Source organism: Monomorium pharaonis, chromosome 3 (genome assembly GCF_013373865.1).
Source record: "Monomorium pharaonis isolate MP-MQ-018 chromosome 3, ASM1337386v2, whole genome shotgun sequence".
Lineage (NCBI taxonomy): Eukaryota > Metazoa > Arthropoda > Insecta > Hymenoptera > Formicidae > Monomorium > Monomorium pharaonis.
This window is the reverse complement of record NC_050469.1, coordinates 23,437,738-23,460,949: the sequence shown is the minus strand read 5'-3', so window position 1 is coordinate 23,460,949 and position 23,212 is coordinate 23,437,738. Positions and strand designations below refer to the sequence as shown.

The 23,212-nt window shown below is 25.2% G+C and overlaps 4 protein-coding genes and 1 long non-coding RNA gene across 9 annotated transcripts in view; 1 reads left to right on the top strand and 4 right to left on the bottom strand.

The window, feature by feature from the left end:
* Window positions 1-23,212, top strand: part of LOC118644945 — a 356,119-nt gene that overhangs the window by 312,486 nt on the left and 20,421 nt on the right. The gene's annotated exons all lie outside the window — the stretch shown is intronic.
* On the bottom strand, window positions 1,179-4,333 carry LOC114255498. 2 transcript variants are annotated; one of them, XM_028194426.2, is made up of 3 exons: window positions 3,285-4,333; window positions 2,768-3,073; window positions 1,179-2,453 (listed from the first exon to the last, which is right to left on the bottom strand). In XM_028194426.2, the coding sequence occupies exons 2-3, from the start codon at window positions 3,047-3,049 to the stop codon at window positions 2,118-2,120; spliced, it is 618 nt and encodes a 205-aa protein (XP_028050227.1). In that variant the 5' UTR covers window positions 3,050-3,073; window positions 3,285-4,333; the 3' UTR covers window positions 1,179-2,117. The 2 variants fall into 2 exon arrangements, with proteins under 2 accessions (XP_028050227.1, XP_028050225.1); XM_028194424.2 differs by having other exon boundaries at window positions 2,768-4,333.
* Window positions 4,379-9,643, bottom strand: LOC105832089 (gustatory receptor 68a). The gene is made up of 8 exons (XM_028194411.2): window positions 9,223-9,643; window positions 8,769-9,074; window positions 8,214-8,479; window positions 7,793-7,963; window positions 6,766-7,015; window positions 6,421-6,489; window positions 5,425-5,514; window positions 4,379-4,521 (listed from the first exon to the last, which is right to left on the bottom strand). The coding sequence occupies exons 2-8, from the start codon at window positions 9,048-9,050 to the stop codon at window positions 4,462-4,464; spliced, it is 1,188 nt and encodes a 395-aa protein (XP_028050212.1). The 5' UTR covers window positions 9,051-9,074; window positions 9,223-9,643; the 3' UTR covers window positions 4,379-4,461.
* Window positions 11,391-18,172, bottom strand: LOC105832093. 2 transcript variants are annotated; one of them, XR_004962724.1, is made up of 6 exons: window positions 14,754-18,172; window positions 13,829-14,478; window positions 12,923-13,172; window positions 12,569-12,637; window positions 12,310-12,399; window positions 11,391-11,611 (listed from the first exon to the last, which is right to left on the bottom strand). It is a non-coding gene; the product is annotated as a putative gustatory receptor 28b (long non-coding RNA). The 2 variants fall into 2 exon arrangements; XR_003626756.2 differs by lacking the exon at window positions 14,754-18,172 and having other exon boundaries at window positions 13,829-14,628.
* On the bottom strand, window positions 18,347-22,532 carry LOC105835885 (gustatory receptor 68a-like). 3 transcript variants are annotated; one of them, XM_036284917.1, is made up of 6 exons: window positions 21,689-22,532; window positions 20,773-21,428; window positions 19,644-19,893; window positions 19,211-19,279; window positions 18,963-19,052; window positions 18,347-18,505 (listed from the first exon to the last, which is right to left on the bottom strand). In XM_036284917.1, the coding sequence occupies exons 2-6, from the start codon at window positions 20,826-20,828 to the stop codon at window positions 18,446-18,448; spliced, it is 525 nt and encodes a 174-aa protein (XP_036140810.1). In that variant the 5' UTR covers window positions 20,829-21,428; window positions 21,689-22,532; the 3' UTR covers window positions 18,347-18,445. The 3 variants fall into 3 exon arrangements, with proteins under 3 accessions (XP_036140810.1, XP_012534904.3, XP_028045802.2); XM_012679450.3 differs by lacking the exons at window positions 18,347-18,505; window positions 18,963-19,052; window positions 19,211-19,279; window positions 19,644-19,893 and having other exon boundaries at window positions 20,893-21,428; window positions 21,689-21,994; window positions 22,146-22,532; XM_028190001.2 differs by lacking the exons at window positions 18,347-18,505; window positions 18,963-19,052; window positions 19,211-19,279; window positions 19,644-19,893 and having other exon boundaries at window positions 20,893-21,428.

The following is a 23,212-nucleotide window of genomic DNA, read 5'->3' as shown; positions in this document are numbered from 1 at the left end:
TATAAGTATTTGTGTTAGTACAGAATTTAAATTATTATTACATATACATATAAGTATTTAAAAGACACTGAATATATACTTGACTAAAAATTTTTCCAGTGGCCCTATAGTAACCTTATTTTGTTATTAGGTCCTGTTAAGGTAATATTTTTAGCTATTTTTAGTTACTTTATAGTATTGAACTTTTTTCCAAAAAGATCACTATTAAAAAATTTTTTTAAAACTTATGGCCTTGCCCCCAGACTGTGATATTAATTACATATATAATTATATATTTTATTTTTATCACAAATAATAATTGTACCTCGGTTGTGATATTTGTGCAAAGCCAATTTATTAATATGACTTTTATTGAATGAACGCATGTCCATATTATTATCGATATAATTTTTTCGTTGTCTAGGTCCAAGGGTCTAGGCCCCAAAAATATACCATATAGATAATAAATATTTATTGTTACTAATGTAAACTGGACTACTAGTTCGAGCAGAAGTTGCAGATAATAAGCGCAATTAATTTGTCGTGCTATTTTCGTAACATTCAAATGCAAATGCCTTTAACAGAAAAATAAAATTAATTATTGATATGTAAGGAACATAATATCTTTCAAACTTGATTGTTTAAATATGCTACAAAATCCTGGATGTGTGTTGTGTACGTGTGAATGCGTGCAAATTGAATTAATTTCTTACACGTTAACAAAATATATATAATATTATTTCTCAATATTATAGCTTAATTTTGCAAAAAATTTTGTGTTCAAATCTTGTGTTTAAATCTTTCGATTCCATCTACGAATAAAATTTGTTATTATATCCGAAGTCATTATAAAACGACTAGACGTTTTATTAAAAAACATTAATAATACATTTTACAATCTGGATACCATATACACAATTATACAATATAAATATACAATATATATACATTATATAATTGTGTGTATACATATATATGTATATGTATACGTATATGTATTATGTATATGTATATATATAGGTCTGTATACTGAATGTGGGAAATATTCAAATTTCAGTTGTTTATAACAAAAAATCTTTTAATCATTGCCATTCACCATTCTCGCCATTGCCGAAGGAACGTTAAATTATTATGGAATTTAGTCACTCAACAGATAATGAACCTGACTCTGCTTCTTTCAATTTTTATTTATTATTTTATTTGTAGAACTATAAAAGGTGGTTAGTATTTTACGTGGTCAGTGATACGCGAGTGATGAAAAAATTAAAGAGTAAATGTTGTGATATGTGCAAAATTTTATTGTCATTTAACTTGATATAGATATAGTATGAGGTGAAATATAAAGAAATCTAACCAAAATTAACCGGCTAAATAAATAGATTCTGGTCAAAAATTAGAAAATAAATCCGGCGGGTCATGTGATGGCGGTGTCTATTTTAGCAACTCTTGTAACTTAGTTAGTTCTGAGAAGGTCTTGGAGAGCGATAAAAAGTGCAAAGACACTGAGGAAACTGATTATATGCTAAAATATGATTGTATAAATGAGTAAATAGGTATTGCCATCGCACAACTCGCCGGAACTGTTTTCTAATTTTTGACCAGGATTTATTTTGACCAGAATTTAATTAGTCAATTTTGGTTTCTTTATACTTAACTTCATACTACGTCTATGTCAAGTTTCGTGAGAAATAATTTTGTACCACAAATTTTTTTCAATTTGCTATGCTCCTTTTACACGCAGATTCGAGAAAAGCCAAAAATTTCTTTACAGACGGAATCAGTATGAAACTTTAATAGAAATAGAAATTATTACTGATCTTACCTCAGCGTTTGAATGCTATGTATTATGTTGTTTTTATGATTTTTATAGTCTGTCATGACAATAGATGTATTATTGTATTGATTATGAATCTTGTCTTTTAATTCATTTGCACAAAGCACTATATTCTTGATTAAAATATTTATTTTCTGAAATTTTAGATAAACACATCTGCCACATCACAATCTTAATCAGTATTCAAGTGCATATAAACACAGACGTATTATACATTTACTTATAATATTTATACATTGAAAACTATACAATTTATAAAGAGCCATTACTATGATCGACAAATATTTTAGGATACAAAGAAATCTTAACAATTATAATTCTTTGGATAAACTTTTTTATTATTTGAGTATTTCCTTGAGAATATATTTACTTGCCTGATAAGCGAAGCGAAAGTGAGGTCTATTACAAAATTAATTGTAAGTGGAAAACCAACACATACAGCACCGTAAAAGGAATACCAATATCCAATCTCACGATATGTCCATAATATACTCATGTTGAATATTACTATTATGGTTACTGTCCAGATAGCCACAAGAAACAAAATATTTCGAAAGATTTTCTCATATTCTTTTTTTATTCCCAATGCCTCCAAAGTATCATCCACTATTTCATTCTTCTTAATTATACTATTCATACCCTTTAAACATTGAAATTTATTAATATAGCAATAAACTTTTGCGCACACGCGCACGCACGCACGCACACACACACACACACACACACACACAGTACAAAGTTATAGTAGAGATACAAAATGTCAGAAAATGTACACGCACGCAGATTTATACATGTGTTGCTGTATATTCAAACACATATATAAAAAGAAAAAAATTTGTTGCACATTTTTTTTGAATTAGCTAAACATTAATGTATCTGCAATTCATTAATGAAGTTTTTTCATAACTAATACTTATTAAATCTACTAATTTTACAAGAAACATTGTTACATACCTCTGATTTCTTCCAAAATAAAATTATAGCTAAGACGGCAACTAAGGCATTGATTCCCAAAATAACATAAAACATCACATGGTTAAATACAAGTGTTTTCTGTAAAATGTCAGATCCATTGTAAAAGAAAATGGAATATCCAATTAATATTGCGATGACATAGAAAGCACTTAGATAATATCGTGGACGATTTTTGGGTATTTCGAATATTCCAATGCAAAATATACAGTTGAGCCAAATGACAGGCATAAGAGCCTGTTTCAAATTTTTCACACTCGACATCTTTTTAAATTATTCACTATCAACCTATGGACAATAAATACATACTTGAGTTAAATTATATTAAAATTAACGCATTGTAAATAAATTTATATGGCATTTTCTAAATATTATATGCAGTTTCTTGGTTGAAACCATAAATCATAGGAATAGTAAGTTTTCGACAACTAAAAATTATCTATTACAATTGCGTGCATGATCAAATTGTTGTAAAGTGTGAGAAGAAAATGTTTTTTACCTGCTTAATGTTTGTAAGAGGTAAAATTGACTTGGATACTAGTCTTGCCTATTATCTTTATTAAACTCTATACTTGGCGAGTAACTGTAACAGCTGATAAACGATCTCGCTGGTATGATACATTGTCGGCAGTTCAAGTCACGCAATTTCACTTATTAAACGTCAATTTTATACCAGGGCAGAACACTTTCGATTAATTGTTTTGGTTCTTATCTGACCTTGATACCAAGAAACACGTACATTTAACTAATTTTACTAAATAATTGTAATCTAGGCTTATTTTTGTTTCGACATTTTATTGTAACGTTATTTCTAATAAAATCTATGATTGTACACTCTTTAAATTTAATTTTGATTAAATAAAGTACAAATAAGGCTATTATTGTTTGTGATATATACACAGAACTTCTATTGATTTTACTATACGAGTATAAAGTGAATAACATGATAAGCAATAAAAAGTAGTACAAATTGGCTACATGTAAATAGATTTATTGAAATTTTTTTTTATTTACAGAGTTTAATATAAATATAATATGTAAATATTAAAAAAAACTTATTATTTACATGTAATTGTAAAAAGTATTTTTTGTTACATGTACGTTAAAAATGATCCTTTTGTGCTACTTTCTGTGAGTAAAATCGCTAATTTTAATATTGTTGCACAGTTCCGTTTTCTAACAGATGACGTCAATCATGGCAAAAAATATTTCAGCACGTTTGATCATTGTAGCACTCGCATGCGCGTTATCTCGCAATACGCATATGGTAATTCTCGCAGAATTGATCAACGCTCGTCGCCTTTGTAATTATACAGATTCAAAATTTTTTAATTGCAAGAGAGAACAAAATTATTAAAAAGCAAAATTAGCAAAATTTAATTAAATAATTAAGTTTATATGAAACATTTGTTAAATTAATTTTATGTATATTATATTTTAGAAATGTTATTAATTCAATTATTTATTACATGACATTTATCAAGGTTTTTTAAATGAGTTTTTCTTGTTAAATTTCTTTGTAAACTCTCTCTCTCTCTCTCTCTCTCTCTTTCTCTCTCCTCTCTCTCTCTCTCCTCTTTTTCTCTCTTTCTTGCTCTCTCGCTCTCGATACTATTTTTTGGAAAAATAGTATTAGTAGAGGAATTCTTTATATATTTTATTTCTCATCTTACATGTTATGCAGGTACATTCATTTGTATTAGAATAACAACATACGTCGTAACCGTAGCAAAAAACTGAAAAAAAAAACTTAGTTTATATTCTCTTTATTTCTAAATTCTACATTTATTTTAAATATTTTATTGTACAATTATTTTAAATTTTACATTTTAGTTTTTTGTATACAATTAGCTAAAAACATTATTACTAAAAAATAAATAACTGAGAAATAAATAAACAACTGAGAAGTTTTCTATAAATAGATACTAAGTAAGTCATTTAACAAAAAATCTAGATTATAACGTTAAATCATTCTTTATAGAGAATTATCACATTGTGATTATTTTGTTCTAATAAGAATAAAACAGAAAATAGGAAATAAAGATAAACATAAATTGGTAATAAATATAAAATTTTTACAAGAATTAAACAAGAATTTAGAAGGTTTTTAATTAACTTCTAAATAAAATTCGCAAAATATTAATTAAAACTTATGCTTATACTTTTTATATGTTCAAAGAAAAATTTCCATTTTAACACAAAGAGAAATATAAAATGTTTTTATTAAATTTATAGAATTAAGTTAATAAAGAATAAAGAATACTGTTTTGTACTTTTAAATAATGTTTTCTTTTTTACTTATATTATTGTTGATGTTATAAGTGTTGAATATAAAATATTATAGAATAAATAGTGTAAAATTTTTTCCTAAGAATAAAAAATTTAGAGTTTTTTTATAAATGGGTTTTTTTAATATTAATCAAAATATAAGCACTCTTGTGCTTATATCTATTATAATTATATGTTCAGATAAAAATTACAATGTTTATACAGTTTAAACAGTTTAAAGATAAATTTTTTGGTTTCTTGACAATTTAATTTTAAGAAATACACTTTTGGACTTGTTTGGTTTTCGTAAAAAATTCTTTAAAATTTTGTTTATTTGATTATATTAAGCAAATAAGTAAGTATTAACATACCTTGCCAGTAAGAGAATTATCAATTGAAAAGAAATCAAAAGCAGTAAAGTTTAATGGTTGAAGTATTATTTGTTGTGTAAACTGAAGAATCTGTAAACACATTTATATATTTTTATACAGATAAATACAAACATACACAGTTTATATTTGGCATTCATAGTTATATTTATAAATTATATTTTTATAATTTTTTGCAACGAATTTTTTATAGTATTTTATATTTTAAGACTGAAGTTCTTATAGATATTTGTTAGCATTAATATTATCACTTGATAATCAATGTAAAGATATTGGTTTAACATTGTGATATTATAATATGATATTATCATACATGTTAAGATTGAAAGTAATGGAGCGTAAAAGAATTTTGGAAAATGTATATGAAATTACATGTGAAATATTTATTTGAACACTAAAAATTGCTGTGACTGTTGTTATTTTTTTATTTTAATTATGTTATATTGCAAATTTTACAATATATTGCAGTTTATATATTTAATAAATAAAGTGTCAATTTAAACACATCTTGTCCATATTGCATTCAATATTGATCTGTGTTATTGTTTATAAATTTTATATACTTTTAAGTTAAATATATAAATATTAAATACATACAATATTAAATACAGCACTTAACTTCTTCAAACTATAAATTAAAAATTGATCCATTAATCAGTATAATTTAATCATTAAAGGACCCCGCAGTTTTTGTGGGAAAAAATGAGTTTCATAGGAATTGGCTCAAACTTTGACAAAAGACATACTGATTAATGGATCAATTTTTAATTTATAGTTTGAAGAAGTTAAGTGCTGTGAATATTATCACGTATATGTATATGTATATACAAGACGGTCTGCGCATCATATTTACTTGGTACTAGATATTATCGTGTCTCTTGATTAGTGTTTTATATTATCGAGAAAGTTCCAATATGATTGATAGAAATATTTTGATTAATAGAAATATAATTATTAATAACACATAAAGAAACTTACTTCTTCTCTCAAATCATCATCAATAACAGATCCTTCGAAGGATTGTATAATTTCACCGGTTTTACATGCCTGAAATAATTATTTATGCCTATGTAATATGTAAAATTATGAATAAATCGCATAATACATATGTGCAATACATATATTTGTGAGTATATAGAGAATTAAAATTATTATCATACATATTTAAAAAATAGTCCGAATTTATGTAATTTATACATATAATAATTAATTAAGTTATATAATGTTCCTGATATAAGCTTTATATAATTAAACTTTAAACCTTTTAATTCTAAATTTTTATTATGTATTTTACTTTTATAATAAAAAAATAATTGTTTATACCTCAGTTGATACACACGTGCAAAGCCAATTTACTAATATAATTTTAGTTGAATAAATGCATGCCCATAATATTAACGCAACAATTTTTTTGTCGTCGACAATTAAGCGTAACTTGCCAAAAAGTACACCATATAAACAATAAATGGACGATGCTACTATTGTAAAATGGACTGCTAATTCGAGTAGAAGTTGCAAACAATAAACACAATTAATTTGTCGTGCCGTTTTCGTAATTTCCAAATGCACATGTCTTTAACAGAAAAATATGAATTATTTAGTATTTTAGTGATAGTTCAAATAATATTAATATCTTTTAAATACTTAATTATTTGAACAAACTGCAGAATTTAGTGCGTATGTTGTATAAGTGTATAAGTTTACAAGTGTGTATAGAATTAATTTATGTATTCCTCATGTACAGTACATATCAGTGCGTCACAATAACGCAATATTTGGCAGTAATAGAGATTCAAACTTTATGACAAATTAAATTTTCACTTTACCTACATCAAGCCTATAATAACTATGTTTCTATGTATTTTATTTCTTTTAATTTGTTTGAACCATAAAAGAAGCTGTGGCCAATATGCAGACATACCTACGTGGCGAATTAAAGAAGGATATGCATAGATTTGAGAACAGCCAAAAATCTTTTTTACAGATGGAATTAAAAAATATATGGAACGTTACACAAAATTTTTTCCAAAGTTGGGCGACAATGAGAAAGACTTGAGAAAGACTTTTATATACATTTTGCTGACGTCTATTATACGTGAAGAAAATTAAGTCAATTTACTTCACTTTCTAATTTTCTCTTCTGTATAAAATAGATTTAATTTTAATAAAAATCGTTATATACTTTACATTAATTTAATACATTATTGTTAAAAAATGCGTAAGATAAAAAATAAATATTGTTTAAAGTATTATATATTATTTTATTATTACAAGGTTCTCTTTGATAGTTAATAAATATAACAATTTAATTTAGATTTTTGACAGAAGTGATAATTATTGTTAATCTTACCTTAGAGTCCGAATTAGGTGTATTATCTTGCTTTTGTAATTTTTATAGTCTGCCATGACAAGTGTAATAAACATATCATCGCGCTTAAGAATCTTGCTCTTTGATTCGTTTACACAGAGTACTATATTGTTGATTAAAGTATTTGTCTTTTGAAATTTTCCATGAACACATCTGCCGCATTTCAAACTTAATCAGTCAAATTTAATCAACATAAACAAGCGTGTTACATATTATTTGTCCATTATAAATAGTTTCTAAAGAAACAATATTTTCAACAAAATATTTTAAGATTTAAAGAAATTCTAACAATTTTAATTCTTTGGACATGTTTTTTACAAGATATTATTTAAGAATTATTTCTTTTAGAAACACACACACACACACACACACACACACACACACAAACACACATATTACTTGCCTGATAAACGAGACGAAAGTGAGATCTATTATAGAATTTACTGTCACCGGAAAACAGATGCATATGGCGCGGCAAAAAGCATACCAGTATCCAATCTCGTGATATCCCCATAACATACATGTGATCATTATTATTATTATGCATACTGTCCAAATAGTCACAAGAAACCAAACATTGCGATAGATTTTCTCGTATTCTTTTTTTATTCCCAATGCTTCCAAAGTATTGTCCGTTATATTATTCCTCTTAATTATAGTATTCGTACACTTCAAACAATGAAATTTATTAATAGATCAGTAAATTTTTAGATCAGTGAAGAGATAGAGTCATTTTAGAAAAACACAAAACATCATGTCCAAGGAAAAAATATACACGCACGTAATATTTAATATTACCGTCTCAAAAAGAATGTAAAAGAAGGAAAAAGATTTTTTATATATATATTTTAAAATTAACTGAACATTAATGTTTCTGTAACTTATTAATGTAGTTTTTCATAACTGTCATTTGCTACATCTCATTTACTATAATAACACAAGAAATATTGCTACGTACCTCTGATTTCCTCCAAAACAGAATTATAGCCAAGATTGCAACTAAGATGTTGATTGCCAATACAATGTCAAGCATCAGAAACTCATGCTGAGTTATTTTCTGAGAGATGAATATTCCTTTGTAAAAGAAAATAGAATATCCTGTTAATATTACGATGACATAAAAAACACTTAGGAAAAATCGTGGACGATTTATAGGTATTTCAAATACTCCGACGCAAAATATACAATTGAGCCATATGATAGGCATAAACGCCTGCTTCAAATTTTTTACACTTGACATCTTTTTAAATTATTTACCATCAACCTATGGACAATAAATAAATATATATTTGCTGTTAAATTATGCTAAATTATAAATAAACTTAACGTTGAATTTTTAAAATATAATATGCAATTTTTTCGTTGAAATGGTAAATCATATAAAAAATAAGTGTTTGATAACTAAAAGTTACTTATTGCAAATGTGATCAAATTATCTCAAAGTGTGGGAAGAAGATGTTTTTCACTTGTTCAAAGTTGTAAGAACTAAAAACTTTGACTTGAATACTTGTTCTGCGTCTTTAACGAACACTACACCTGGTGTTCTAGCAACTAACGACTCATAAACTATCTCGCGTGTTGGTATGATACATTATTAGCAATTTATGTAGGTCACGCAATTTCACTATTAAATATCAATTTTGTATCAGTAGGGTACAATGCTTTCGATTACTTGGTTTGATTAATTTAATCTTGCTTGACCTTACTACTAAGAAATATATTTGAGCTGGAGACATAATTGTAATCTAGAATCATCTCGGTCTTGATACTTCGTTGTAACATTATTTCTGATAAAATCTATTATTATATTATGACTATATATTATGACTTTGCATCTTAATTTTAACTATATAAAGTATAAAGATTTTGAGATTATTGTTTGAATTATTTTATAGGCAATAAAAATACAAATTAACGACGTGCAGTAAATTGATTATAATCTTTCTTTTTTTTTTTATTTAGATGTTTAGTTATTTAGATGTAGAAGAGCTAATATAATTGTTGTGTAAAAAAATGTATGTGTAAAAAACATATTCAACACATATAATTACATGATGCATTTCTGTTTAATCTATTTAAATATCATGCTAAGTTTTATAAAGGAAAATTGTCTACGCAATTTTAACTTAAACAGTGTACAGTCACAATACTTACATTACTCAGATAAATAGATATGTCTGCACATTTTGTCGTAGATGATACTATCTATATAAAGCATTGGATCGTAAATGGTAACTCCAATAAATATATTGCACCTAACAAAAACTTAATCTATTAAATATTATTTACTATGTTTAAGGAAAATTAATTATACCAATAAAAAATTTATACTATTTACTACTATTAGAAAAATCAGAAATATTAAATACTAATTTTTTATATTTAAAAAACCTTGTAAAACTTTTATATTTCTATACAACGCATATAAGGATAGAATATACGACGAAATATATTATGTTTAATATTATTATTACGTTTTTTATTTATACATTTATATACATTATTCATTTTTATTTATACATTTATACATTTATACAATATTTATACATTATAAAGAAGAAAAGGGAGTTATAAACTATCATTTTTTAAAAACAACTTGGTAAATATTTATGACACAATTCTTGTTGGTATAAGTTTATTATCCATGGAATTCTACCAATCATGTTATAAGCAGAAGTATTTTTTTGAATATACATAACGAGCATAATTAACATTTATTGAAGAGGGAAAAGAATTGCAGTTATGAAACTTATAGGGGAATATGGAACATTACCAGTAAATATTCTCATAATTGTTATTATTTCTGAAGAATGAAAAATTAGCGCTCTTTGGCGGATCTTGCATTACACAAAAGTATTAATATTTTGTACATGGTGTCACGTAAAAAAATAAAAAATATTTGGTTCTTTCGACTTATTGTTAAAATATTCTTCCATTTTATATTCTATGGGTCTTTACAACACATTATGATCACTGAGCATATTAGAAATTTGCTCAGTAAATTGGCGTTTACTTACTAAATATGTTGAGAATCCGCTGATCAAGTGCGTTCACCGAATATTTTTCCAACAATTATACAACAGTTATATTTGCTGAATTATAATTAAAGCGACTTTTTTTTATCATCTTCCTCAAATAATATGGACTGCATTCAGCAGGCTCAACAGTTAAGCAACATTACGAGATTTTCTGCTAAATAATGTTGATTTGTTTTTTTTTTTGTTTAAAAATTAGAGCCAGTCATATACGATTGCTATTTAACCGTTGAATCTGCTGAATGCGCCCGTTATGTCAATTTTTTAATTAAAATTATATTTACAAGAAGTTGATTTTTATCTAACAAATAATTTACACTTTCAGAAGCACATAATTATTCGTTAATTTATTATTATACTGCTAAGGTTACCTTTTTGTTTAATTGCAATTGTACGTATTTAGAACTTTTAAATTGCAAGAGAGGACAAAATTATAAAAAAAATTAATAAAGTTAACAAAATTTTATTAATCAAATTTGTATACTATTAAACATTCTTTAAATTGATCTAATGTATATACATTTTAATATATTTAAAAATTTTTTAATTTAAATATTAATTACATGACATTTATCGGAATAATTTAAATAAGTACATTCTTACTAAACTTCTCTGTAAAAACTTGTTTTTTGAAAAAACAGTTATCTATAATATTAATAAAAAAAGCCTTTATCTATAACATGTTTAATTTTTTATCTTATGTGTTTAACACAGATACATTCATTTGTATTAGAATAACAATGTACGTTGTAACTGTCACAAAAAACTGAAAAAATCAATGCATACAACTCTTATTTTCTTCATTCTCAAATTTTACAATTATGTTTATTAATTTTTAAATGTAAGAAACTTTTTGTTATTGATATGAAATCACTTTTTGCTTTCTTTATTTTTATGCAAACTTTAATTGTGTACAAGAATTTTTAATTCTATAATGTTATTTCAAAAATATTTTATAATAAAAATTTTGCTTTTTAAAAAGAAATATTATTTTCTTCTAGATTGTTATTCTTAGTTCCACTTATACGATATTGTTTGTATTTGTTATTCCTAGGAAGGCCTGTTCTTATTTTGTACATATATGCACATATGTATATATATTGTAAATTTTGTATTTTAAGCAAATATTATTATAAAGTGACAATAATTATCAAACCTGACGTACTAAAACAAAATTTTTTTATTTTTTATACAGATTCAATTACTCATCCCTAAATTTTTTATATTTTAATTCTAGAAAGCTAATTCTATAAAGCTAATTAAAAATACATTCTATAAAGCTAATTAAAAATATAGTTATAATAAAAAATATCAGTAAAATAAACTTTAGGATTTTATAAATATTTTTTTGTTTTCCAAAAAGTTAAATTTTAAAATTTAGTTTTAGACTTGTTTGGTTTTTGTAAAAAATCCTTCAAAATTTTATTTCTTTGATTGAAGTAAGCAAATAAATAAATAACATACCTTGCCAGTGAGAGAATTATCAATTGAAAAGAAACCACAAGCAGTGAAATTTAATGATTGAAGAATTATTTGTTGTGTAAACTGATGAATCTGTAAACATGTTTATATATATATATATATATATATATATATATATATATATAATTGTGTATAATTGATATTGTATTATTAATATATATATATTTATTTATTTATTAATAATACAATATCAATTATACACAATTATATACAATTATCAATAATACAGAAAGAAACTTACCTCTTCTTTTAAATTATCATCAAAAACAGATCTATCAAAAGATTGTATAATTCCACCGGTTTTATATGCCTGAAATAATTAAATGCCTATCGTTATCTGTAAAATTATGAATAAATCGCATAATACATATGAGCAATACACATATACTCATGTGTAAAAAATTAAAATAATTATATACTAGCACACATATAATTATTTAAAAGATAATCTAAATAAATAAAATAAACAAAGTTTATATCGTATAATAAACAAAATTTTATCATATTTCTAATATAAGCTTTATATATTCAATTTTAACTCAAATCTAATTTTTTATTGTGTATTTTATTTAACAAGAAAAATGATTATTTATACCTCGGTTGATACACTTGTGCAAAGCCAATTTACTAATATAATTTTAATCAAATAAATGCTTGCCCATAGTACCGTTCCAACAATATTTTCGTTATGGACAATTACGCGTAAGTTGCCAAAAATTATACCATATAGATAATAAACACTCAATGTTACCATCGTAAAATGGACTACCAATTCTAGTAAAAGTTGCACAGAATAAACACAATTAATATGTCTTGCTATTTTTGTAATTTCCAAATGCACATGTCTTAAACAGAAAAATATTAATTAATCTGAATGTAAGTAATATTAATATTTTTCTCAATATCTAACTATTTGAATAAGCTACAAAATTCATTTTGTGTGTGGTGTGATAGTAAAAATGTATAAATGTGTAAAATGAATTTATTTTACACATTTATACCTTTTCAGACATACACCATAGTTTATACCTGAAATAATTATTAATGTTTATTGTTATATCTGTAAAATTATAAATAAATTGTATAATATCTTTGTGCAATATATACATATTTATGTGTGAAGAATTAAAATTAATAACATGTACGTAATAGCGCGTTACTTAGCGATAATCTTTATCTATATTTGGCAGTATATAGCAACGGTTGAAACTTTGCTAAGGTACGTGATGAAATAAGGAAAGATGTATACATAAATTCAAGAATAGCCAAAAATTTTTTTTACAGACAGAATTAGAAAACTTGTCTTGATCGTTAAAATTTTTTCTGAAACTGAACGACTATTTTTTAAATAATTTTATATTTTGCTAACGTGTGTTATATGTAAAAAATAAATTAATTCAATTTACACACACTCACACACGTCCAGGATTCTGTATCTTGTTCGAATAATTAAGTGATTGAATATTATTAATAGTACTTAGTAATAGCACTATTTACTTACCTTAAAGTCTGAATGAGATGCATTATCTTGCTTTTGTAGTTTTTGTCTGCCATTACAAATGCAACAGATGTATCATAGTGCTGATTAAGAATTTTGTCACTTAATTTATTTACATGGAGTACTATATTTTTAATTAAAGTATTTGTCTTCTGAAATTCTCGACGAACACATCTGTCGCATTTCAAACTTAATCAATATTTGAGTACATAAACATAGGCATATTATACTATACGTTTACTTGTCCATTATGAACAATTTTTAAAGAAACATTATTATAATAAATATTTTAGGATTTAAAGAAATTTTAACAATTTTAATTCTCTTTGGACAAGCTCCTTACGATATATTACTTTAGTATCATTTTTTAAGGATTATATAACTTGCCTGACAAATGAAATAAAAGTGAGATCTACTACAGAATTTATTATAACCGGAAAACAATAGCATATGCTTCGGTAAAGACAAAACCAGTATTCATTAGTGAAATATCCCCATAGCGTATATGTAATCAACATTATTATTACGCTTACTATCCAGATAGCCGTATGAAACAAAATATTGTGATAGGTTTTCTCGTACTGTTTTTTTATTCCCAATACCTCCAAAGTACTGTCCACTATACTGTGTCTCTTAATTATACTATTGATACACTTTAAACATTTAATTAATAAATTAGTAAACTTTTTCTGTTATAGAATTATTTGGAGACATAAAATACGTCATATAAAAAAATTGCATGCACGCAATACTTAATATTGTTGCAATACTTAACATTGCAAGAAGAATATTAAAAAAAAGGGAAAAAAGATTATTGTATATATTTTAAAATTAGCTAAACATATAAATGTTTCTGTAATTTATTAATACAGTTTTACATAATTAACCATTTGCTAGATTTCATTTTACAAAAAATATTGTTACATACCCGGGATTTCCTCCAAAACAAAATTATAGCCAAGACTGCAACTAAGATGTTAATTGCCATGACAATCAAATCGAGCGTCGAAAAGTCATAAAAAAAATTCGGAAAGATGAAAATTCCTTTGTAAAAGAAAATGAAATATCCTATCAGCATAATGATAACATAAAAAGCACTCAGAAAAAATCGTGGGCGATTTATTGGTATTTCAAATACTCCCATGCAAAATATACAGTTGAGCCATATGATGGGCATAAACACTTGCTTCAAATTTTTTATACTCGACATTTTTTTGATTACTATCAACCTATGAACAATAAGTACATATTTATGCTAAATTAACATATTGTAAATAAACTTGCGTTTAATTTTGAAATATTATGAGCAGAAATATTATATTTTATTGAAACGATAAATTATATAAAAAATAAGTCTTTGATAACTTAAAATCACCTATTACAATTGCGAATGTGACCAAATTGTTTTAAAATGCGGAAAAAGATGTGTTTCGTCTCCTCAACGTTTGTAAGTACTAAAAACCTTTAACTTGAATACTTATCTTGCGTTTTATCTTTAATGAACGTTATATCTGGCAAGTAACTAACAGTTAATAAACGATCTCGCGTGTTGATATAATACCAGCAGCTTACGTAGGTCATGCTATTTCACTATTAAACGACAATTTTATTTCAGTAAGGTATAATGTTTTCGATTACTTGGTTTTGTTAATCTAATCTTTTTTTATCTTGCTACTGAGAAGCGTATTTAACGTTATAAGTGCAGTAAATAATTGTAATCTAGAATCATTTCTGTCCCGGTACTTTGTTGTCATTATTTCTGATAAAATCTATAACTATGACCTTGCGTTTTTAATTTTAACTAAATGAACAAATACTTTAATATTACTATTTAAATTATTTTATATGTACTAAATTTTTATTGATTCTCTGTGTACACAAGTATAAATTAAAAATAACATGACAAGCGATGCAAATATAAATTGATTATGTGTAAGTAGATTGATTATTTAACCTTTCCTTTATTATTTAGATTTTAGAAAATATAATTCTTTTTATCACTCTGACAACATTTCTAATTAATTTATTTAATTTTATAGAATGATTACATTTGTGTGTGACTCGTATTACTGTATTGTAGAAATGTTAAATATGCTATTTTTTGTATTGTTTGTGGGGTGTTGTATTAATTGTGGGGAACTGTTAAGACTACTGATTGTGGGATGGGCAACAAACAATAAACTTTCTACTTTGTGACATTGCGATTACGAGAAGTATAGTTAAGATAATGTAAATTGAAACGTATAATTAATAAACATTGATTATTTTTAGATAAAAAAAAAGGATTCCTTTTTTTGCATAAGGTTTACAGCACGGATTTCTCATTGCTCATTATTTGCTTTTTAATTCCATGCATTTTTAATAAGTTTTATTATTTGATTTCTATTTTTTATTAAGTATTATTTACTATGTTTAAAAAAAGTAAATTATACCAATGAAAAATAATGTTATACTATTTACTGTTATATAGAAAATTAGAAATATAAAATACTTATTCTTTATATTTGAAAAAGTCTTAAAAAGCTCTTACATTTGTTACAATGCGAGAATTAATTGATCTTTAAATGAGTAGTAAGAAGTTTGGCCTTCAGAATAGAAATTTATTAACAAAAACATTGCTATTACTTTTTAAAGTATAATTAATAAAAAATTAATAAAGTCAGTAAAAATATATTGATTTCCAGTAATTAGATTTATAACTCATCAATTAGAAAAATATACTGATCTTTTAGTGATAATACACTAATAGTGAAATCGAAATCACTAAAAGTGAAATACTCATTAATTGTCATAGTTATGAATATAGCACTGCAAATGAGTGATAATATACTGATTGACATTTAGAGGGTATTTAATTTTCGTGACCTGTAAGAGGATATAGAACATTACCAACAAATATTCTCAAAATTATTTTTATTTCTAAAGAATGAAAAATTAGCGCTTTTTGTCGGATTTTGTCCATCAGTATTACAAAAGTATCAATATGTATATAGTGTCACACAAAAAATCAAAAATATATGTAACAAAATTTTTTACTCTTATAATTTATTGTTAGTCCAAATATTTTTCATCTTATATTCTTCGGGTCTTTATAACACATTATGATCACTAAACGTATTAAAATTTTACTTAGTAAAATGGTATTTTTGCTCACTAAACATGTAGAGAATTCTCTCACTGATCAAGTGCGTTCAGCGAACATTTTTTCAATTGTACAGCAGTTATATTCACTGAATTATAAACAAAGCATATTTTTCTATTATTTTCCTTGAATAACATTAACTGCAGTCAGCAGGCTCAGTTGAGCAACAGTTGAGCAACGTTACTAGATTTTCCGCTAAATAATGTTGATTTGATGGTATTAAAAATTATAGCCAATTATGTTTGATTACTATTTAGCTGTTGAGTCTGTTGAATGTATTTATTATGCCAATTTTTTAAATTAAAATTATATTCACAAATAATTTATATTATTTCCATGAGAATATAATTACTCGTTAACTTATTATTGTACTGCTAAGCTTACCTTTTTGATCAATTGCTAGTGTACAAAATTTTCAACTTATAAAAGAGGACAAAATTATAGAAAATAATAAAATTAATAAAATTAACAAAATTTTATTCATTAAATTAGTATAATATTAAACATTCTTTAAATTAATTTAATGTATATACATATCAATATATTAAAAAAATTTTAACTTAAGGGAATCCTAAAGTGCCCGTCAAAGTTGATTGGAGTCGATAATGTAGAGCCATTTATTCATAAGATTAACAAGATTTCGTATGTATTTCTTTTATAGATTCGAAAATTCTTTTCCAGAATTAAAGTATACATAATAATATCATTATACGAATTGGATTTTATACCGAAAATAAGAAAATATTGTCGTCAAGTGATAGTTCCACGTACCAAAAATGAAATTTGTTTTCGTTTTTGATATTAAATCGACCGTATTCTCCTAGATTTTGGTTCGTACTTTAATGTCCGATTTCTTCATGTCGAGTTATCTTGCAGTTAAAATTATCCAGGAGATAAACTACCAGATCCATGTATACGTGATTGGTTAAACTTGAGATTTATCCTCCGGATAACTTTATCGGGAAGTGAAGAATCGGAATTCTGTAAAAGAGTTTTGCGATTCTATAAAGCCAAACCAATTAAAAAATTAATTTAATTAAAAAATGTTGATAAAACAGACGACCTTAGGATCCCTTTAATTATTAATTACATGACTTTCACAAACATAATTTAAGTTCTTACTAAACTTCTCTATGAAAATGTGTTTCTTGAAAAAACAATTATCTATAATACACGGAGAGAATTTTCTCTTAAAATTTACCCTCAAAATCTGATAATTGTGGGATATAGTGCGACTTCGAAGAATTTTATTATACTTTTTAGTAAAATTTACTAAGAGTATAATAGAATTTACCATACTTTTTAGTAAAATTTACTAAATATATAATCAATTTTACTAAAAAGTATAATACAATTCCTCGAGGTCACACATTAACCACAATTATCAGATTTTGAGGATGAATGCTAAGAGAAAATTCTCTCCGTGTATTAATAAAAAAACATTTATCTATAGTGTTTAATTTCTCATGTTACGTGTTTTACACATGTACGTTCATTTGTATTAGAATAACAATGTACGTTGTGACTGTGGCAAAAAACTGAAAAAATCAATGCATACAATTATTTTAAATAATGTAATTTTATAATTTAATTTTCTTTTGTACATGCTAAAAATACATGATTAAAAATATAAATTAACTATTTATCCCTACATTTTTTGTACTTTAATTTTGTAAAAGAATTTTACATAAGGCTAATTAAAAATATAGTTAAAATAAAAAATGTCAGTAAAATAAATAAAGTAAAAAATGTCATGAAATTCTGTGACCCCTTTAACAGTTAAAATATTAATTAGAATATAATCTTTGTGCTTACGCCTATTATATCTTCGGATAAAAATTACCACTTGTACAATATAAACGGTTTAAAGATAAAAATATTTTTGTTTCTCAAAAATTTGAATTTTAAAATTTATATTTTTGACTTATTTAGTTTTTATAAAAAATCCTTCAAAATTTTATTTATTTGAATTAAGCAAATAAATAAGTAACATACCTTGCCAGTGAGGGAATTATTAATTGAAAAGAAACCAAAAGCGGTGAAATTTAATGACTGAAGAATTATTTGTTGTGTAAACTGATGAATCTGTAAACACATTTATATTCTTATGTATGTAAATAGACATAAACTTTCTATTTAGTATATGTGTGTGTGTGTGCGTATTTATAAATTAAATTTTTTGCAACTAGTTTTTTATAGTATTTTGAGAGAATTTTATAGGAATAATACAGAAAGAAACTTACTTCTTCTTTCAAATTTTCATCAATAACAGATCCCTTAAAAGATTGTATAATTTCACCCGTTTTATATGCCTAAAATAATTGTTATTAAATATTGGAATTTGTCACAAATAAATTGCATAATACATACAAGCAATACACATATATTTATGTGTAAAAAATTAAAATTATTATATACTAGCACACATATGAGCATTTACAAAATAATCTAAATAGACAAAAAAATAAAGTTTATATAGGAAAAAGGTCGGTAAGATGACGAAGTGGGTAAGATGACAAATCGTTAATTTTTCTAAGCTAATAACAGATAATACTCGATATTAAACTCATTAAAAAGTTTTATTAATATTAGATTATCTGTTGTAATTTGGTTTAAATTAGTGTGGAAAAGTGGATAATATAATAAGAAATGTGTTTGAAAAGTAATTATTTATACCTCGGTTGACACACTCGTGCAAAGCCAATTTACTAATATAATTTTAATTGAATAAATGCCTGCCCATAATGCCATCCCAATAATATTTTTATCGTCGATAATTATGCGTAAATTGCCAAAAAATATGTAATACAGATAATAAACAGTCGATGTTACGATCGTAAAATGGACTACCAATTCTAGTAGAAGTTGCACAGAATAAACACAATTAATTTGTCGTGCTATTTTTGTAATTTCCAAATGAACATGTCTTTAACAGAAAAATATTAATTAATCTGAATTTAAGTAATATTAAAATTTTCCTCAATATCTAACTATTTGAATAAGCTACAGAATTCATTTTGTGTGTGGTGTGATAGTACAAATGTATAAATGTGTAAAATAAATTCATTTCTTATTAATGTTTTAAATTATGGAGAAAGCTCTAACATGTACAAAACATGACGGTACAATTATTTTAATAATACGTGAAAGAACTTATTTTTTCTTTTGAATCGTCAAAAACTGACTTTTTAAAAAATTGAATAATTTCACCGGTTTTATGCCTGAAATAATTAATGTCTATTGTAATTTGTAAAATTATGAATAAATCGTGTAGCATCTATGTGCAATACACATACTTATTTGTGGAGAATCAGAATTATTAACATGTGTACATATTAGCGCGCTTCTAAGCGATAATATTCATCTATTTCCGGTAGTATATAGTAACGGTTGAAACTTTATGATAACTACAACTTCTTACACAACTAGCCTATAGTGACTATGTTTTTATGAGACTTTGTTCTTTTTAATTTGTTTGAATTGTAAAACTACGGGATCAGTATGCAGAGATACGTGATAAAATAAAGAACAATGTATACACAGATTCAAGGATTCATAGCCCAAAATCTTTTTTACAGACCGAATTTGAAAACTTGTTTCAATCGTTATTTATTCTTTCTAAAATTGTACGACTACATTAAGAAATGGTTTTATATTTTCCTAATCTGTTATACGTGAGAAATAAATAAATTTAATTTACACACAATTACACACATATAACACACGTCCAGGATTCTATAGCTTGTTCAAATACTCAAGTGTTTGGATAATATTAATAGTACTTAAGTAATAGTATTTATCTTACCTTAGAGTCTGAACGTCATGTGTTATCTTATTTTTGTAGTTTTTATAATCTGCCATGATAAGTGCAACAGATGTATCATAGTGTTGATTAACAATTTTGTCATTTAATTCATTTACGCAGAGTACTATTTTTTTAATTAAATTGTTTGTCTTTTGAAATTTTTGACGAACACATCTGCCGCATTTTAAATTAAATCAGTATTTGAGTACATAAACATAGGCATTATACGTTTATTTGTCCATTATAAACAATTTTTAAAGAGACATTACTCTGATAAATATTTTAGGATTCAAAAAAATTTTAACAATTTCAATTCTTTGGGCAATCTTTTTACGAGATATTATTTGAGTATTTTTTTTTTTTTTTTTTAAATATATTACTTGCCTGACAAATGAGGCGAAAGTGAGGTCTACTACAGAATTTATTATAACCGGAAAACAAAAGCATATGGTTCGGTAAAGAGAAAACCAGTATCCATAACCAATATTGTAACATCCCAATAGCATAAACGTGGTCCACATTATTATTATGCTTACTATCCAAATAACCATATGAAACAAAATATTGTGATAGGTTTTCTCGTACTTTTTTTTTATTCCCAATACCTCCAAAGTATTGTCCACTATACTACTTTTCTTTATTATACTATTTATAGCCTTAAACATTGAAATTTATTAATAGATTAGTAAATTTTTTTTGTCATTGAATTATTTAGAGACACAAAACGTTATATCAAAGAAATACACACACGCAATATTTTACATCACAAGAAAAATATTTAAAAAAGGAAGAAAAGATTATTGTACATATTTTAAAATTAGTTAAACATAATGTTTCTGTAATTTATTAATGCAGTTTTACATAATATAATTAACTATTTGCTAGATCTCGTTTTACAGAAAATATTGTTACATACCTGTGATTTCCTCCAAAACAAAATTATAGCCAAGACTGCAACAAAGATGTTAATTGCATTGACAATCAAATCAAACGTCGAAAAGTCATAGGAAATTTTCTGGAAGATGAACATTCCTTGGTAAAACAGAATGAAATATCCTATCAGCATAATGATAACATAAAAAACACTTAGAAAAAATCGTGGACGATTTATTGGTATTTCAAATACTCCCATGCAAAATATACAGTTGAGCCATATGATAGGCATAAAAGCTTGCTTCAAACTTTTTATACTCGACATCTTTTTAAACCATTTATTATCAACCTATGAAAAATAAGTACATATTTGTGCTAAGTTGTACTAAATTAACTTATTGTAAATAAATATGTGTTGGATTTTAAAATATTATATGCAGAAATATTTTTTAATTTTGATAAATTATAAAATAAGTTTTTGATAACTCAATGTCACCTACTGCAATTGCGAGCGTCACCAAATTGTTTTAAAGTGTGAAAAAAAGACGTCTTTTATCTACTCCACGTTTGTAAGAATTAAAATGTTTGATCTGAATACTTGTCTAGCGTTTTATCTTTAATGAACATTACACATGGCAAGTAATTAACAGTTAACGAACGATCTCGCGTGTTGATTTGATACCAGCAGCTTATGTAGGTCACGCTATTTCACTATTAAACATCAATTTTATATCAGTAGGATATGATGTTTTCGATTACTTGATTTGGTTAATCTAATTGCTTTATTTTGCTACTTAGAAGCATATTTAATAGGTGCAGTAAATAATTATAATTTAAAATCATCTCTGTCTCGATACTTCGTTGTAATTATTTCTTATAAATTCTATAACTATGTGATCCTGTGTTTTTAATTTTTATTAAATAAACGAAGATTTTAATGTTTAAACAAATTATACCAATAAAAAATAATTTTATACTATTTACAACTTTGAAATACATAATACTTATTTTTTATATTTGAAAAAAGTCTGAAGAAGCTCTTACATTTGTTACAATGCGAGAATTATTCATCTTTAATTGAGTAAGAAGAAGTTTGGTCTTTAAAATAAAAGTTTATTAACAAAAAAATTGCCATTATATGTCATTACTTTCTAAAGTACGATTAGTGAAAAATTAATAATGTCAATGAAAATACTTATATAGACTTATAACTTATCAATCAGTAAAATACATTGATCTTTTAATGATAGTACTCTAATGTCGAAGTCGAAATCTGAGAACAATGTTCATACGTCGATAATCTATAATATCGATAGTGTAAGAGGGAGCTACGAGAAACAGTAAGGAAGGGGATATACGCATGCGATATCACACAGAACATATAGTACAATTCCGTCTCGATCCTTCATACTGCAGTAACACATTTTATATTATAACCGATTATTATTCTGAGCTCAATATTTTGTACACCTAAAATATACCAACTTAAAGTATATACGAAGAAATTCAAGTTTATTGATATCTTACTTCCAACTACATTGTACTTCCAAAGTACATTAATATTGAA

What these genes read in the sequence shown, in the direction of transcription:
- LOC114255498 (XM_028194424.2), bottom strand. Translation starts at nt 3,049, where the DNA reads ATGTCGAGTGTGAAAAATTTGAAACAGGCTCTTATGCCTGTCATTTGG. An exon ending in TATTTTGGAAGAAATCAGAG is followed by an intron (nt 2,454 to 2,767) that starts GTATGTAACAAT and finishes CAATGTTTAAAG; the next exon opens with GGTATGAATAGTATAATTAA.
- LOC105832089 (XM_028194411.2), bottom strand. Translation starts at nt 9,050, where the DNA reads ATGTCAAGTGTAAAAAATTTGAAGCAGGCGTTTATGCCTATCATATGG. An exon ending in TGTTTTGGAGGAAATCAGAG is followed by an intron (nt 8,480 to 8,768) that starts GTACGTAGCAAT and finishes CATTGTTTGAAG; the next exon opens with TGTACGAATACTATAATTAA. An exon ending in GCACGTGTGTATCAACTGAG is followed by an intron (nt 6,490 to 6,765) that starts GTATAAACAATT and finishes TAATTATTTCAG; the next exon opens with GCATGTAAAACCGGTGAAAT.
- LOC105835885 (XM_028190001.2), bottom strand. Translation starts at nt 21,970, where the DNA reads ATGTCGAGTATAAAAAGTTTGAAGCAAGCTTTTATGCCTATCATATGG. An exon ending in TGTTTTGGAGGAAATCACAG is followed by an intron (nt 21,429 to 21,688) that starts GTATGTAACAAT and finishes TCAATGTTTAAG; the next exon opens with GCTATAAATAGTATAATAAA.